At 45.9% G+C, this 16,934-nt stretch overlaps 1 protein-coding gene across 5 annotated transcripts in view; it reads left to right on the forward strand.

The window, feature by feature from the left end:
• pacsin3 (protein kinase C and casein kinase substrate in neurons 3) overlaps positions 1–8,137 on the forward strand; it is a 21,649-nt gene extending 13,512 nt beyond the window's left edge. For all 5 annotated transcript variants that reach the window (XM_030376830.1, XM_030376829.1, XM_030376832.1 and 2 more), the window contains 5 exons: positions 1–51; positions 1,497–1,617; positions 3,300–3,448; positions 5,596–5,810; positions 6,993–8,137. The exon at positions 1–51 is cut by the window's left edge and continues 125 nt beyond it. In XM_030376830.1, the coding sequence (XP_030232690.1) occupies positions 1–51; positions 1,497–1,617; positions 3,300–3,448; positions 5,596–5,810; positions 6,993–7,108 (652 nt within the window). In that variant the 3' untranslated portion in view covers positions 7,109–8,137. The remainder of the gene's footprint in view (positions 52–1,496; positions 1,618–3,299; positions 3,449–5,595; positions 5,811–6,992) is intronic.
• Positions 8,138–16,934: the final 8,797 nt, after the last annotated feature.

Genomic DNA, 16,934 nt, shown 5'->3' on the forward strand with positions numbered 1-16,934 from the left:
GGAGGTGCTGCAGGACATCCACACACACCTGGACCTGTCCCGCCAGGAGGGGTAGGAGACACACGCACACACAGACACACACACACACGTGGACGCACAGACGCAGACACACAGACGAGCAGACAGACAGACACAAAGACGCAGACACACACACACACTCCTACCTTGACCTGTCCTGCCAAGACGGGTAGGACAGACAGATAGACAGTCAGACACACACACACGTGTAGGACGCACACAAGACGGGTGGGACACACACACCTGTCCTGCCAAGATGGGTAGGAGGGAGACACAGACACACACTTTGTGTAGACGCACACACACACACACACACACAGATTGGTGGGATTTTAATGATTTGCCCTAATGCTAAATCCATGCTCAAACTACATTAACATTTGTTCTGTGCGTGGGATAGATGGGTGTGTGTTTGTGCGAGTCTGAGAGTGACTCGACCACTTTTGCGGTTTTCCATTAACTATTATTTTCCCTCTCCCCTCATATTTATTTAAATGACTCATCGTTCCCATGGTGACACTGTTTGCTAATGAACAAGTGCACCGCTGTCTAAATATTGGTTGGAATTTGACTTTAGATATCGAACCTGTTCATGTTGCGGAATTCATGGATTTTACTTCAGCCCAGCATTGTGAGTTCGGTACCATATATTTATTTGGGTCATATGATAGCTGGTAGCTGAATGTGGTGTCAAGTATATCGGCATTGTTATTTTAAGAACCGGTTATGTCAATGTCAATTGAACCTGCAAGAGTTGAATGCTGGGACGATTCCGTCTCTAGTAAGGCACACCCTGTGGCGGTCACAGGGTGTGTCCAGGGAAAAGAAAACGAATGTGCTTTGGAAATGTCAGAATTTACCTCTGCGGAGGGCTGGAATCTGGCCACTGCTCTACAGCACCACCTAGAGGTTGGATATGGTAGCTGTATTTTTCTTTTCTATTTTCAACCGCTTTAAGGCAAATCTACTCTGTCTTTTAGTGGGGAGGTTGTCTTTTTAATTTAAACAGGCCTTGCACACACACACACACACACACACGACACACGACACACACGACACACACACACACGACACACACACACACAATCCCCATCATTCCATCTATTTCATTCAAACCTTTATGGATTTCATTAGAAGCGGAGGGTTTAATGGGGGGGGCGTGTACCCCACATGTGTTGTTTTCTTTATTAAAGAAGCCCGCGAGGGAGCCCGGGGGTTTGGTTGAAGGACATTGCCCGAACACCTCAAACCTAACTCTATTGGATCATGGAGGGCTGTTCTTTTGACCTCTCTGGAAGCTTATCTAAGGTGGCCTGGTTGAGAACCTGACCCTTGACCTCAGACCGGGTGTCACTCAAACGTCACGTACTGAAATCAAACGCTGTGAAACGCAGAAGAATAAAGATAACTTCTCTTGCATATCGTGGTTGTTTGTGATGAGGTGCTCACCGTGTGACTGTGGTGCTCTGATGTGGAAGGTTCCAGAGCCTGCACCAAGACCTGGGGCAGACCATCAACGCAGCCAACGACGTGGAAGACCTGAAGTGGTGGAGGAACACCCACGGGCCCGGCATGAGCATGAACTGGCCCCAGTTTGAGGTAAACATCACGCTGGCCCTTTGCTCACTCAGTCGTCTCATTCACCCGGCTCACTCACTTTCTAGCTCACTCGCTCGCTCGCTCATTCACTCACTCATTGGCTGGTAACCGGAAGGATGCTAGTTCGATCCCCGGCTCCTCCTAGCAGAGTGGCAAGGTGTCCCTGAGCGAGACGCCTCACCCTGAATACTCCTGACGAGCTGGCTGTCGCCTTCCATGGCCGACACCGCCTAGCGAGCGAATGCGTGCATGAATGGGTGAATGTTCCGCAATATTGTAAAGCACTTCGAGGGGCAACGGGTTAGAAAAGAGCTGTAAGAATGCAGTCCATTTACAATTCATTCAAGAACCTCAATTCATTCATTTAATTTTGGTCTAGCATTATAACCCAAGTATCCACTTCCAGTCCTTTGTGTTTCTGAGAGCCTGCGTGGTACTTGGCGTATGAGGCGCTACGACCCACGAGGAATGCATGTGAATCGAGCAGCTCGGAGTGAAAGCCTTGTTGTGTGACCGGGGGGGGGGGGGGGCTTGAGTGGGCCTTAGAATGGCTGTCGGAGGAATGAGCCAAAGACCCTCTTCCTCATGAGCACACACTTCCACACACGTTCGCCGCAGCACCCTAGTTAGCGCCCATTAGAGAGGACTCACGCTATGATGGTTCACCGAGAGGTTTTCACACGCCCGGATCGGTTTCCTGTAAAAACCAAAAAACCAAATGAGCAGGAATTCTCTCTTTTATATTTATTAGCGCCTTTTCATTTTACGTTTGATGTGTCCTTCCCCTGCTCGGGGCTTAATACAGGGAGCCAAAGTATACAGTCAGAGTCAACTTTGAGGAACACGGAACACATTTAGCCTCTTGGGGATGCCAGATTAGGGGTGATCAGCGGATTTATCAGCCTCCATTAGTGACCCTGCGAAAGAAAAATAGAAACCTCTTTCTAAATAGAACTTGGTTATGTTTTTCTTTATAATCTCCTCTCCTCTATGATTCCACGTGGGTTGTGAGGCCGTGCGGTAGCCTTCTATGCAAGCGTCTGTGTGACCACAAAGGCCTAACCCGACGACCATCGCCCGGAGCGCTGGAAATAGGGCTGACGGCAGCATGTTGGTGTGTGTGCATCACCCAGTCTGAATGGGTCCTCTGGCTACACCTGGCCGCCCCCACAGGGACAGGGGAGGAGCCAGAGAGCTGCCATGTCCTCAGGAATCTCTTGGCATTCCCTCAGCTCACACACACAGAGGGAGGCATTGTCCTGGTGTCTCTCTCTCTCTCTTTCTCTCGCTCTCTCTCTCGCTCTCGCTCTCTCAACGCACACGTAGACACGCATGTGTTTACGTGTGCGTATGTGTGTACGTGTGGACACATGCGCCCACACAAGCCCACACGCATGTGTGTACGTGTGTGGACACATGCGCCCACACAAGTGCACGCACACATACTACACTGTTCTGTGTTTTTATTTTGAGAAACCGTATCGTACTGTAGATCAGTTCCCGCCGCGTCTAGGTTACTGGCACACTGCCACAGCTTAGGGGGGGGGGGGGGGGGGGGGGGGGGGGGGGGAAGGGGGCGGGGGGGGGGGGGCTTGTAGTGAGCAATCATTTTCTGTTGAAATCCTTCATCGTGTGTGTTTGTGTGTGTGTGTGTGTGTGTGCGTGTGCGTGTGCGTGCTCAGGAGTGGTCCCCGGATGCGAGTCGCTCCATCAGCAGGAAGGAGAAGGGTTGTCATGACGAGGACAACGTGGTCACCCTCACCAACATCGTGCCGTCCGGTGCGGAGGATGCCCCGCCCACTCCGACCCCCACCATCCTGGACACAAGCAGGTGAATACGTATATAGTGTGTGTGTGTGTGTGTGTGTGTGTGTGTGTGTGTGTGTGTGTGTGTGTGTGTGTGTGTGTGTGTGTGTGTGTGTGTGTGTGTGTGTGTGTGTGTGTGTGTGTGTTACACCCCTTGCCCACTGCATCCGTCCGTTGACGGGATGTCATTGACTTTGCCTGGGGCCATCCCGCAATGCATTGTGGGTCCGCCCGTTCCGTCGGCTCCGTCTCCTGCGTTCAGAGGTTGAGAAAATGTATCATCAAAATCCTCATAGCTATACGTAACTGAGTCGGACTCGGACTAGGAGTGGATCTGAAACCCACTTCCTCCAAACAGCGCTCGCGTGATATTTATGCTACCAGGAACAGCGGAGTGCACTATCTATCTCCTGGCTTTTATCCCGTCAGAGTGTGTGTGTGTTTTTGTGTGTGTGTGTGTGTGTGCCCTCGTGGGGCCCACCCCAGTATTTGAACTCTCGGTACTTGGCCTGACTTCACACTCTTAATTGCTAACTTAAATCGCTGACTCAGGCTTCAGAGGTTGCGTGTTGTTGTGTTTCCCTATGTGTGTTTGGGGGGGGGGGTCAGACATGCTCCCGCTGGGCTCTTCAAAAGAGAAGCACCCTGTCTCTCTCTCCCTCCCCATGGCCCCATTAGCCCCCAGTAGCACGGTTTCTCTCCCAAACCCCTCCCAGCAGGGCCCGCGCCTCGCTCCCTACGGTCATTATCACTGCCCCGGAATAGCAGAGCCACTGTTCACCACGTTGTTCGGCCCGCTCATGGACCGCTCCTCTCCTGAATGGCTACAACCTTTCAGAGGGGTTATTAAAGATCATCGTTAGAATGTTAACTGAACAAAAGGTTGTGTTCCCCTCGCTCCTTGACCTGGTTAGGGAGCTGAGGGGCCTCACCATGAACCAGCAGAGGTGCATGATGGGATTCCATTTCTGCCCTGCATGCCCCAGCCCATTTTGACCCAAATTAGTATTCAGTTCGATATGAATAAATCTTTCATGTCATAAACATTTGGCCTGTTAAGCCCTTTGAGACCGTTATGGTGATTAAGGGCTATACAAATAAAATTGAATTGAATGAATGCTGGAAACAGAATCTGGGCAATGATTCTGTGTCACTTTTACCTTTTTTATTGAAGTTGTTTCACTGAGACAATCGTTGACCTTGCTTGAGCTGCTGCCCCAGCGACCCTATCCCGGCGAGCAGGTGACGATGCGGATGAGGGCACTCAGACAATCAACAGATCATCTGAAATTGCATTCTGAATCAGCAGAGATAAAAATACTGATCGGGGAAGTATGATGAAGAACGCGTGCAATGTGGTTATGTTCCATCTGACTTTAGGCCTACGCTTCAAGGTCCTGAGTTTCAGTTCATACCAGTCAAAGGAATTCTGTTAAGGTCACGCTTTGGTCCACGCTGTTTCGTCACATCCCGCTCAGAACAGTAGCTAGAGCGGACATGCAAGCTAGACGCTTATCGCAGTGTAGGTTAATGCCGATGGACATGAGCACAGACTAACAGACATAAGAGGGAACGCCCTCCATGCACGCACACATACACACGCTAGGGCTGGGTGATTTGGCTTAAAAATAAAATCTAAGATTTTTTCAAACATAACCCGATTTTAATAGATTTCTTTTCTATAAATCACAAATATATATATATTTTTAAGTTTGGATTTTATTTGAAGATTAACAGAAGCAAAATTTGATTGCCACAGACTTTAGCCTAACTCTAAATACTCACTATTTTCAGTACATGCTGCCATGTTGTCATTTTTATCTTCAAAAAAAAAAATAGATTGTTGACCATAAATTCGAATTACGATTAAAAATCGATTAATCGCCCAGCTCTAACACACACACGCACACACGCACGCGCACGCGCACACGCACGCAATCAACCCAAAGCCAAGTCTGACTCTTGACTCTTTGAGAAATTACCTCAGGTTCATTCCTCAAAGCCGCTTTAACTTCAATACACACCCTTGACATTCTCTCTTTCTCCCTCTCACCTCCCTCCCTCCCTCCCTCCCTCCCTCCCTCTCTCCCGTCCTCCCTCTCTCCCGTCCTCCCTCTCTCCCGTCCTCCCTCCCTCTCACCTCCCTCCCTCCCTCCCTCCCGTCCTCCGCAGGGTGAAGGACTATTCCTCGGACTGGTCGGACGAGGACGGCTCTAAGAAGGGCCTGGGGGTGAACGGCGTGGGTGAGGTGGAGAAGCAGCAGCAGCAGGAGGAGGAGGAGGAGGAGGTGGAGGTGGAAGAGGAGGAGGATAAGGTAGAGGCTGTGCCTGTCCGTGCGCTCTATGATTACACGGGCCAGGAGGCCGACGAGCTGAGCTTTAAAGCAGGTATTAATCCCTACTAACGCCCATTAATCACCCACGCCTCTGTGGGTCCTTACACACACTGAGGAGACGTGGCGCACTTGTGACGCGCGCGCAAACACACACACACACACACACACACACACACACACACACACACACACACACACACACACACACACACACACACACACACACACACACACAGTCATGATATACACACTGAGTCATGATATACACACACACACACACTCAGTCATGATATACACACTGATATACACACTGAGTCATGATATACACACACACACTCAGTCATTATATACACACTGATATACACACTGAGTCATGATATGCACAGTCATGATACATGCTACTATTTTTCATATTTGTATGCATGGTAGACAAAGTTACATATCTGGGTCCTAAGGATCTCAACTGTATGTTTCATACAGTTTGTGTGAAAAGTTCCAAGGTTATTTACCAGTTTGGCAAAATAATCATTTGGGATTTAAAGTGATCATGTTTGATGGATGCTTTTATCAAAACTACAACCTAGAATCCATAATGAGAGGATTAATACTCACTCATTGGTGCAGATGTATTATTTTCAAAGTGTGGTGTGTCCTGGTGTGTTTACATCAATGCATGGATTCAGAAGGCTGATTGAATTGGTTGATGGTAGATATCAACTAGGGCTGCGTGATTATGACAAAACTAATTATCCCGATTATCGATTCAATTGATAATCGGTTGCACCTACTATAAATAATAAAGCAATTGCTGAATATTAGCAGGCATACCTTTTTATTCAATTAATGAAGGTTTAAGTGAACTGGTGTGTCACTGTCGTGTGTCATTTCACTGGAGCTTCAGTGCAGTGTCACACTCTAGTGTCACTTCACTGTGACTGCCGTGTCATCACTGTAATGTGCTGAATTCTGCAATGTTCATGTTGGTGGACCAGTGGCCTCTTCAGTTTGACAGTATCAGGAAAAAGTTGCTAAATATTGCGATTTCACAAACCCTCGTGAAATTTCGTTTCACACCTACCTACCACGTCCTCGCTACACATGAACACGACCTCACCTCCACCCCCACCCTCCACCCACCCCCCCCCCCCCCCCCCCCCCCCCCCCCCTCCACTCCACCCCCTCCACCCCACCCTCCACCCCCCCCTCCACCCCCCTCCTCCACCCCTCTGTGCAGGAGAACAGCTGCTGAAGATGACGGAGGAGGATGAGCAGGGGTGGTGCCAAGGCCGGCTGTCCAATGGCCAGGTGGGCCTGTACCCGGCCAACTACGTACAGGTGGTCGCCTCATGACCCCACGGCCCGCCCACCTCAGCCCCGCCCCTCCCGGGCCGCCCGGCCAATGGTACTGGAGAGTTAGACGCCTGGACCAATCACACCATGCCACCAGAGCCCACGTGAGCGCGTGCCCTTCCCGGAGGTGGACACTGTGAGCCTTGCCAACCAAACCATTCCCTGAACAATTTTTATTTTATTTTATTTTCCTTTTTTTTCTCAAATACCTATGCTCTCTGCCTAGCTACGGGACTGAGGGAGTCCGCTGTGCTTCCTGCCGCCATTTTGCGTCACGTAAAGTTGTCCAGAGTGCGCGTGTCTCTCTGTCTAGTCGTATTTTTCCGTTGGCGGCGCATCACTCGCGGGGGGAAGTGCCTTCGCAGAGACGGTTGACCTTGAACGTCTAGTGATGACCTCTATAAGATGCTGGCTGACGTTAGACCTGGCCACGCCCACCTCATGACCATGCCCACACCATGACCACACCCGCACGATGGCCACACCCACATGATCACATGGTCACATCGCTCGGTGAAGGTTACCCCCGACAACTAAAAGCAGCCGGGTGTGGCCGTTGTGTGTGTATATATGTTACCTGTTTTGGTCACCTGTTGAAAGAATAAAAAAACAGTTGTTGAGTTATGGTAGGTTTAACGTTGTTGATGGATATTTAGCCTTGGCAGTGTGTTCAACTCTCTGTTGATTTGTTCTATGAATCAGCTTCCTCTTCTGCTATTTCTGCTATTATCTGAAAAAAAAATATATATATATGTTGTCAATCACACTCAAATGAACGAGTTTTTAGTTTAAAAAAACGTTTCCTTGTTGAGGCAATCTAATCTTTTATTTGTTGGTCCGTTTCTTTTTGTTGCTACACTGACAAAAGGGAGCGAGGGCATGAGTGGTTTTCTAGTTCATTTTGAGATTGTTTCCCAAGATGTGTGCCTGTGTGTTTGTGTGTGTGTGATATATTGGCCACTGCTAACCCCGTGCACCAATGCTGGAGCTAACCCGTGTACCCTCTCAATAAAACCATTGAGAAAACTACTGCAGTGATTTTGATCTTTGATACAAAAACTGAAAATGTGTTTCTCTGTTAGCTCCTATGAACCATATGGTGCGTTTTGGGCGCATTGAGAGGTAAGCAATGCTGTTCTGCTTGAATAATATAAAACATGTGTTTTTAGTGGGGAGGAAGTAGTTTGGATTTAAACAGGTCTTGGACACACACACACACACCTATCCATCCAGGGATTTTTACTCCTCTTACTTTTATGTGTAGTTTTTGTTTTGTCCTCTAGATGTCCTCATTTTTTACGTTGAGTATTATTTCCCTGAATTTTCTCTACCTGCTGTGTCTATTAAGTTCAACCTCGTTTTGGTCTATTTAGGTCAGCCCTTTCAGTTCCCCTGTTGGCAGATTGTCTGTGGTTTGTAGCAGGTCCCAGTGTTTCCCTAGCAGTTTATTCCTATGGTTCCCTGCTAGTCTTGATTCTTCCTGTACGTTCCAGTTTCCACTTGTGTCAACTGATTTTTGTTCCTGTTTTTCGCACCATATTCTATTTACATTTTCATGGACCGTCTTCCTTTCTTATGTCTGTTTTGGATCCAAACACACTCTTGGGCTGCTGATTTCCTCACAGCCTGAGAGCTATGAGGAATACAAGTGATTACAACACATTTCTGACAGCTGAAAATGGCGCATTTGTTGACCTTTATCCATTTACAGTAAACAAATTATTTTTTCTTGTTGAAAGATATTTTATAATGTTTTCATATTATTATTTACTGATGGTGTTTACAGAATGCGAGTGCGTGTTATAGTGAAAGCGAGGCTGGGTGTGCCTATGAATATAGGCTACAGTGAGTTTTTTAAGGTGCTGTACAAGCAACTCATATTGTCTCCTCTGTACAGTGACAGGGAGTGTAAAGTAACCTACTTCATTCAATATCGAATAGGCTACTGTAGCCTACACTATGTACAAATGGTTTTCCTCTTTGCTCATGGCAGTTGTGACAGTCATTTTAACGTGTGAGCAGGCAAGCTTCACTCTTTCCAGGATGCATTATGCGTTGCCCTATAGCCTACTTGGAACATGTTTTGGAATGGATGCATAGTAGAGTATATAAATTTGCTCATAACAGGCCAGCTGGAATACAAAGCAAACTCTTTGTATTCCAGCTGTTTTTTTTTGTGATGTTTTACGATGTTTCAATGTTGCGTTGGTAATGTGTTAGACAGCTTAGATGTTCTTAGATGTTTTGTTAACCTGATTCCTATCCCACTCTGTTTAAGTAAAAGTGTGCTACTGCTGCAAAATCTCTTTGCTTTTGTTTTTTTCTGTAAATGGATAAAGGTCAACAGATGCGCACAGTCTCACCAATATGCGTACAGATCGCACGGTTTGACACTTTCAAAATGCGTGCAGTAGGCCTACATACGCCAAATGACCATTTCGCGTGCATATGTTACGCAAAACCCAGCATTAACTACTGTGGAGGGCGGATGCGTCCATTTCGCGTGCATATGATACGCAAAACCCAGCATTAACTGAATGGGAAATGCAATATTTTTGGACAGATTCCTAAAACAGACACCATTAAACGTGTTTCTAATGACATTTCTAGCGAGAAATGTACTTTTTCCTTGAATAATCTTCAGTCAGTGAATGTGTATGATCTTTATTATCTGAATGGGAAATGCAATATTTTAGGACCGATTCACGGTTAAACGTGTTTCTAATAACATTTCTAGCGAGAAATATACTTTTTACTTGCATAATCTTCAGTCAGGGATTGTGTCTGATCTTTAGTTTTATAGTTATTAGGAAGATTTTATCGGCTCGCTCGCATGTTTCAACAACGTCAGGTTGCTAGGGACGCTGCTTTCGCTAAACCAGCAGCTCACGTGTTTTCTGCGTTTGTGTTATTAAACCGTTACTTTATGTAACTTTTAATGATATTGTCATAACCACAGGCGAGGTAGTGAGCGAAGTAAGCTTGATAGCAGGTTTATTGGATTCCACAATCGGACAGGCAGGCACAGCTCCACCGGAAATCTACAACAACCAAAACTCCCGCCCGGAAGGAAACCCCCGGAACCCCCTCTCAGAAGGCCCGCCCCCTCCTCCCGAACCCTGTGATGCTACAATATCATCTTGTTAGAAACACGTTTTTCAGTGAGCCAGCCCAGTCGCCATAAGCATACGTTGACAGTGTACGTTTTAGTGAACACTGGATTACGTCGCATTTCAACATAAAATAGCGTGTTAAGCACACACACACACACACACACACACACACACACACACACACACACACACACACACACACACACACACACACACACACACACACACACACACACACACACACAATGCATTTCGCTGCTAAAACAACAACTTGGGCTGCTTCTGGGTGGATTTTGAACGGGATGTGGGCAGGACGCAGGGTTGCCAGGTCCTGCCTGCAAGAAACGTCCTGCCCACATCCCGTTCAAAATGTTGAACGATGTTGATTTAAAGAGGCAGGGTTATTTGAAACAATTTATTAAATAAATATTTGCGAGAGGTCATTCCATCTCCTGAGTTTGCTTCCCAATTATGTCGGGTATTTCTCTCATAACTTTTTGTTATTGTTAAAGAGAGGCCTGATTCTCAGATATGCATGTTGGATGGCTAGGGTGTAGGTCTGGGAAGAACTTCAGCGAGCGAGCGAGCCGCTGGTTGAGGTGCAACGAGATGGAGCACTTGCTGAGTCATTTCCTGTATGGCTGGAGCCACAGGTTAAAGCGTCTATGCGTCCTTTGAGACCCCCTTTGATATATAAGAGACGCCAAGGTACAGCTTGCTTAAATGTTGTCACCTATTGCATCACTTCCTTTAGGGATTTGGCCTCCTAATTGATCATAATTGAATGCCCTCTTTCATATATATGATACCACCACCACTGGGACGTGGCAACAATGATCCAAATCCATATGGGGAAGGGGGGTACTTGTGGACAGTAGGGGTGTACACTAGACATATTTAGGAAGCAAACTCAGGAGATGGAATGACCTCTCGCAAATATTTATTTAATAAATTGTTTCAAATAACCCTGCCTCGTTAAATCAACATCGTTCAACATTTTGAACGGGATGTGGGCAGGACGTCCTGCCCACATCCCGTTCAAAATCCACCCATGCGGCCCAAGTTGTTGTTTTAGCAGCGAAATGCATTGTGTGTGTGTGTGTGTGTGTGTGTGTGTGTGTGTGTGTGTGTGTGTGTGTGTGTGTGTGTGTGTGTGTGTGTGTGTGTGTGTGTGTGTGTGTGTGTGTGTGTGTGTGTGTGTGTGTGTGTGTGCGTGTGTGCTTAACACGCTATTTTATGTTGAAATGCGACGTAATCCAGTGTTCACTAAAACGTACACTGTCAACGTATGCTTTTGGCGACTGGGCTGGCTCTCAGAAAAACGTGATTCGAACTGATTCTAGGGTTCGGGAGGAAGGGGCGGGCCTTCTGAGAGGGGGTTCCGGGGGTTTCCTTCCGGGCGGGAGTTTTGGTTGTTGTAGTTTTCCGGTGGAGCTGTGCCTGCCTGTCCGATTGTGGAATCGAATAAACCTACTATCAAGCTTACTTCGCTCACTACCTCGCCTGTGGTTATGACAATATCATTAAAAGTTACATAAAGTAACGGTTTAATAACACAAACGCAGGAAACACGAGAGCTGCTGGTTTAGCGAAAGCAGCGTCCCTAGCAACCTGACGTCGTTGAAACATGCGCGCGAGCCGATAAAATCTTCCTTATAACTATAAAACAAAAGATCAGACACAATCACTGACTGAAGATTATTCAAGGAAAAAGTAAATTTCTCGCTAGAAATGTCATTAGAAACACGTTTAATGGTGAATCTTGTTACGTATTTTAAGAATCTAAGCTTCCCTCACTTGTCCACTAGGAAGTAGGACCAAACATATAAGCTGCGTTACCCTCACATAGCCACAAGGGGAGCATGACGCTATTGAAGGCTGCTCCTACTTCACCTTTAATTAAGTGAAGAAGCCGAAGCCATAACGTCACCCCGGCCACGCCCACTTGGCGGTCTCTACCTGAGGACAAGGGGTGAATAGTTGCCAGAGATTTTCAGCGACGCCCGCGAGGGGACATGGGCCTTTGCCCATGTCCCGTAGTAGGCAGTTATTATCTCTCACTCGTGTTAGATACAATTCCCTCCGTATAGCTTCACTTACCATGCCGAAACATGCCGACGACTTTATAATAAATGAAGTGAGTTAAAGCAACCCGGGATTGGACAACTTTCTTCGAGAATATGCAACAAAGATGGTGACCCGCGACGTTTGGAAGGAAGTCCCTAGAATCCCGGCGGGCGCGACGCTAAAACAACTTCAACAGGCCACACACGTCTGAGGTAAGTATAAATCATTGTTTTAAAGATTAAATCTGAAATAGGATTGGTTATAAGAACAATTAGGTGTAAATTTGTTTTAGCCACCGTCCGATTGTACTGCTCCAGAGGCCTAGCATAACAACACGTGTAGATCAACGGTTGCGAGGAACACTGAAGGCCCAACATCCCCCTTTCTTCACACTTGAGTTGTTTTTAGTACTCGTCGTTAACGATCATTCTTGGTACTGGTTGAGAGGTGAAGCCCTCCGCTATCGGTCTCTGTATAGATCGGGCCAAAATAGTATATTAACGAGTTATCTTTCACTTCTCCGCTGAGGCCGGCACGATCTGTGTTCCTAAGCAGTAGCACCATAGCGGACGTTCGGAGTGCATACTACCTTATCTGCCGATCCGCTAAATGCCACCCTAGACTGCATGTTTCATCTTACATTCAAGTCTGTTGGTATTTTGTTATTAAAGACGATGAATTATTAAAGGTAAAAGACCCTCCAGGCCCCCTACACACGTGTAACCCCCCCCCCCCACCCTTTCCCAGTCTTCCAGGTCCGGTAGTCAGAACCTGACAACCTGTGTTTGTGTGCATTGATCTTAATATTCTCTCTCTCTCTCTTCAGGAAATAGCAGTATATGCAGTAACGAATGCCTAACACTCAGACATTATGTTTTTCAAGGTTGCTGGGCCCTTCTGTCTGTTTTCATGCGTTTTGTGTATCAAAACAGGAGTGCAATAGACACGGGTTGTGTCATGCACAATGATATTAGAGAACCAGGATGGTTCAAATAGACACAGGGTTCAACTGCTAAAATAATATGTTTAATTAATAAATGATGCACATGGTTTTAACCGGTGCACAAGGCGGGAGTTAGCTCAACTGCTGTAGTTCAATTACAATAACATTTGTTTCAACCGATAACTTCTGAATTTTTCTTTTAGGTTCAGTTTTTGTTTTGTTTATAGAATATCACCATATATTTAATACCAAGATGTGCATAATTGTTGTAAGTTTGGATGGCTCTTTATTCTACCTAGTTTAGACGGTTTTGATTGACCTAGCTCAAGATTCACCAGGTGTCAGACGTAGGATTGTGGCACTTCCTGGGAGCCCCCGAGCCACACGTCGACTGCACCAGGTGTCAAGACGTAGGATTGTTGCACTCCTTGAGGAGCCTCCGAGCCACGCGTTAATCGACTAATCGTTCCTGCAGAGTTCTGAGGTGGTAACGGTGGAGCTCAATGGGAGGCTCCGGGAGAGTACAATCGCGGGCTCACACGGGGAGTGGTGGCGGTGGGGCTCATGGGGAGGCCCCGGGAGAGTTGTCATTCGCGGGCTCACACGGGGAGAAATCGGGTGGGTCAGTAAGTCAGAAGGTTGAATTAATGTATCGATTTGATGTTGACCAACAAAAAACTAGATAATTATAATAATAAATACTGTTCATGTAATGGTATAGTTAGGTCTGGGACCTGCGTAGCTAAAAAAAACTGTTTTGGAAATAGTAATGAACGTGTCCGGGACATGTATAGCTATAAAATAAGTAAAGATAAAACTGGGTTTTACTTTACTTCACTTTGCTAAGACATATTCACGTTTGATGTGGTATGCAGAAAGTGGCGCAATAGGATGTTGTGCAGAGAATAAGGCGTATTCACGTTTGATGTGGTATGCGATGTACATAGGAGTGAATCAAAGTGTGGACAACATCAAATGCGAGCAATAGGTAGAATAAATGAAGATTAGGTCATCCAATATACATAGTTAGTGTAGGACAATCAGGTAGTATGATGAAGGTAACTGTTATTATGAGATACGGTTAACACAGAAGTGATATTTGAACATGCACATTTTAACATTGTTATTTCCCTTTTACATCTTTTTGGTTATAGCAACTTGGTTGCACTACGGTGTGGTTAGCTTTGGTTGTCATTCAATGCGCATGGCTGAAGCAATGCGCAAGGAGGGATGTAGTGTGAAATTAAATCAAAGTAGATACTGTAAAACAATTAAAATTAGAATTAATGGAAATATGTTTTTGAACAACTAACTGCTGTACATGAGTTTGTATTTCTGCAATAGAAACAAAAGTTCCAGATGCAGACACACCCGGAGCCTACAAACTACCACCGCCGAGCAAGGACTAAGTCACATGAGGAGATCAAATAACAGCAGGATTTGAATCGGTTCTGTTTTGGTTGTCCACCATTAGAAACAAATTTTAAAACAACCATATCAGACTATGTTTGTTCTGAATCGCTGCATACAGTTGATCTTTGAGACGGTTGTTTTACAGGCCACCTGTTACTGACACGACGACGACGGAGAACCTGTTTGGAGGCTCCCATGATGTAGGAGTAACCTCTCTGAGTTGAGCCCTTGACAAGGAGGGACGAGTCTTGGGTTCATGAATTACAGGCCCGACGGCGACAGAAGAAACAATGGCTTCGATAATAACAACGCCCAAAACCACCCACATGCAACAGCAAACCAATGCACGAAGATCACCTGAACCACCCGAATCCATGCTAGGCTATCAATAATCTTGAATTTTTTAAAATTGTATTATGACTACCAATTTTTACTTTACTTTTGCACATGATGAAAATTGTATGACCTTGTAGCACATGACCAAAAGTATTAGCTCAGGATTTCTATTGATAGTTTTGTTTGTGTGCTGTTTGGCCATGTGATTGTATGATAACAAGATTCATGTTCATTGTTGTATTGTTAAATAATGACCTGTATTTCTAATGAGACCCACAATGTGAATACCGTTTCAGTGTTATGGGGACGCGTAGTGGTTTTTCCCTCTTCAAGAGTTGTTTCCACTCTGGTTGATGGTGTTGATGATTGATCCTAATTTGACTATGTTTTCGGTGTGGTAAATGGTGTTTCTGATTTAAAATATTATTGTATGGTCATCTAAGATGACCAAGGAGGGATTGTTACGTATTTTAAGAATCTAAGCTTCCCTCACTTGTCCACTAGGAAGTAGGACCAAACATAAGCTGCGTTACCCTCACATAGCCACAAGGGGAGCATGACGTTATTGAAGGCTGCTCCCTCTTCACCTTTAATTAAGTGAAGAAGCCGAAGCCATAACGTCACCCCGGCCACGCCCACTTGGCGGTCTCTACCTGAGGACAAGGGGTGAATAGTGGCCAGAGATTTTCAGCGACACCCGCGAGGGGACATGGGCCTTTGCCCACGTCCCGTAGTAGCCAGTTATTATCTCTCACTCGTGTTAGATACAATTCCCTCCGTATAGCTTCACTTACCATGCCGACGACTTTATAATAAATGAAGTGAGTTAAAGCAACCCGGGATTGGACAACTTTCTTCGAGAATATGCAACAATCTGTCCTAAAATATTGCATTTCCCATTCAGTTAATGCTGGGTTTTGCGTATCATATGCACGCAAAATGGTCATTTGGCGTATGTACTGCACGCATTTTGAAAGTGTCAAACCGTGCGATCTGTACGCATATTGGTGAGACTGGGTTGACTTTTCCCTGAACTTTTAAACGTTGCAAACGTGCAAAACATATATTATATTTATGTGGCATTCAGTCCAATGCTTAAAAATATATCTGTGGCATTCAGTAGGCCAATGCTGTGGTAAAGTGTGCAAAGTATGAGTATGAATATTTGATGGAGTATGAGTAAGTGTTTCCTTCTGTTACATAGATAGAACTTTATCAATCCCCTGCAGGAGAAATGTGTTAATGTTTGTCCCTATAAAACAATAATGGTAAAAAAAAAAAACAACGGTAACTCTAAAGTCAAACCGTCCAATCTGAAGGCTTTACTTAACCACTCCCCCTACTCACTTCCACCAATGCAAAGCGAACAGAACTGAGTAGGGGAGGGCATAGCCCAACTAGTTTGTGACAGACCCAGAGGAACGCAACGCAAATTAAATGTGAACATGTATTGAGGCTTTAATAAATTCCCGGACGATTTTGAAATTTCACCCGGACGCATTTGATTCCTACCCTTCCACTGTTAAATAGCGGCCCAAATTGGTGGACGCTATCCTGGTAATTTCTCTGCGTGAGAAATACGAAGTGTGGCGTGTGAGCGTGTGGATGGGTTGAATTGCGTGTGTCTCACGGAGAGCCCTGCGCAGTGTTCAGCTAGAAATGTGTTGTAATCACTTGTATTCCTCATAGCTCTCAGGCTGTGAGGAAATCAGCAGCCCGCGAACGCAGCTCCTTTGATGTGAACGCGCACAGAGCGCATAGTTCCGAGCCGGACAATGATGTCGTAGTAAAGCCCTCAGGTCTACTCTGCATGTATTAACTGTGGCTAAACATCAACTGCACTGAATACATCATAACTTCATAAGTTCTCATTTTCAAATGATTATGAATACCATTATTGTTATTTGAAGCCGTGTCAGTCTTGACTGGGGGTGGTGTGGTCCTCCGTGTCTAT

Source organism: Gadus morhua, chromosome 14 (genome assembly GCF_902167405.1).
Source record: "Gadus morhua chromosome 14, gadMor3.0, whole genome shotgun sequence".
Lineage (NCBI taxonomy): Eukaryota > Metazoa > Chordata > Actinopteri > Gadiformes > Gadidae > Gadus > Gadus morhua.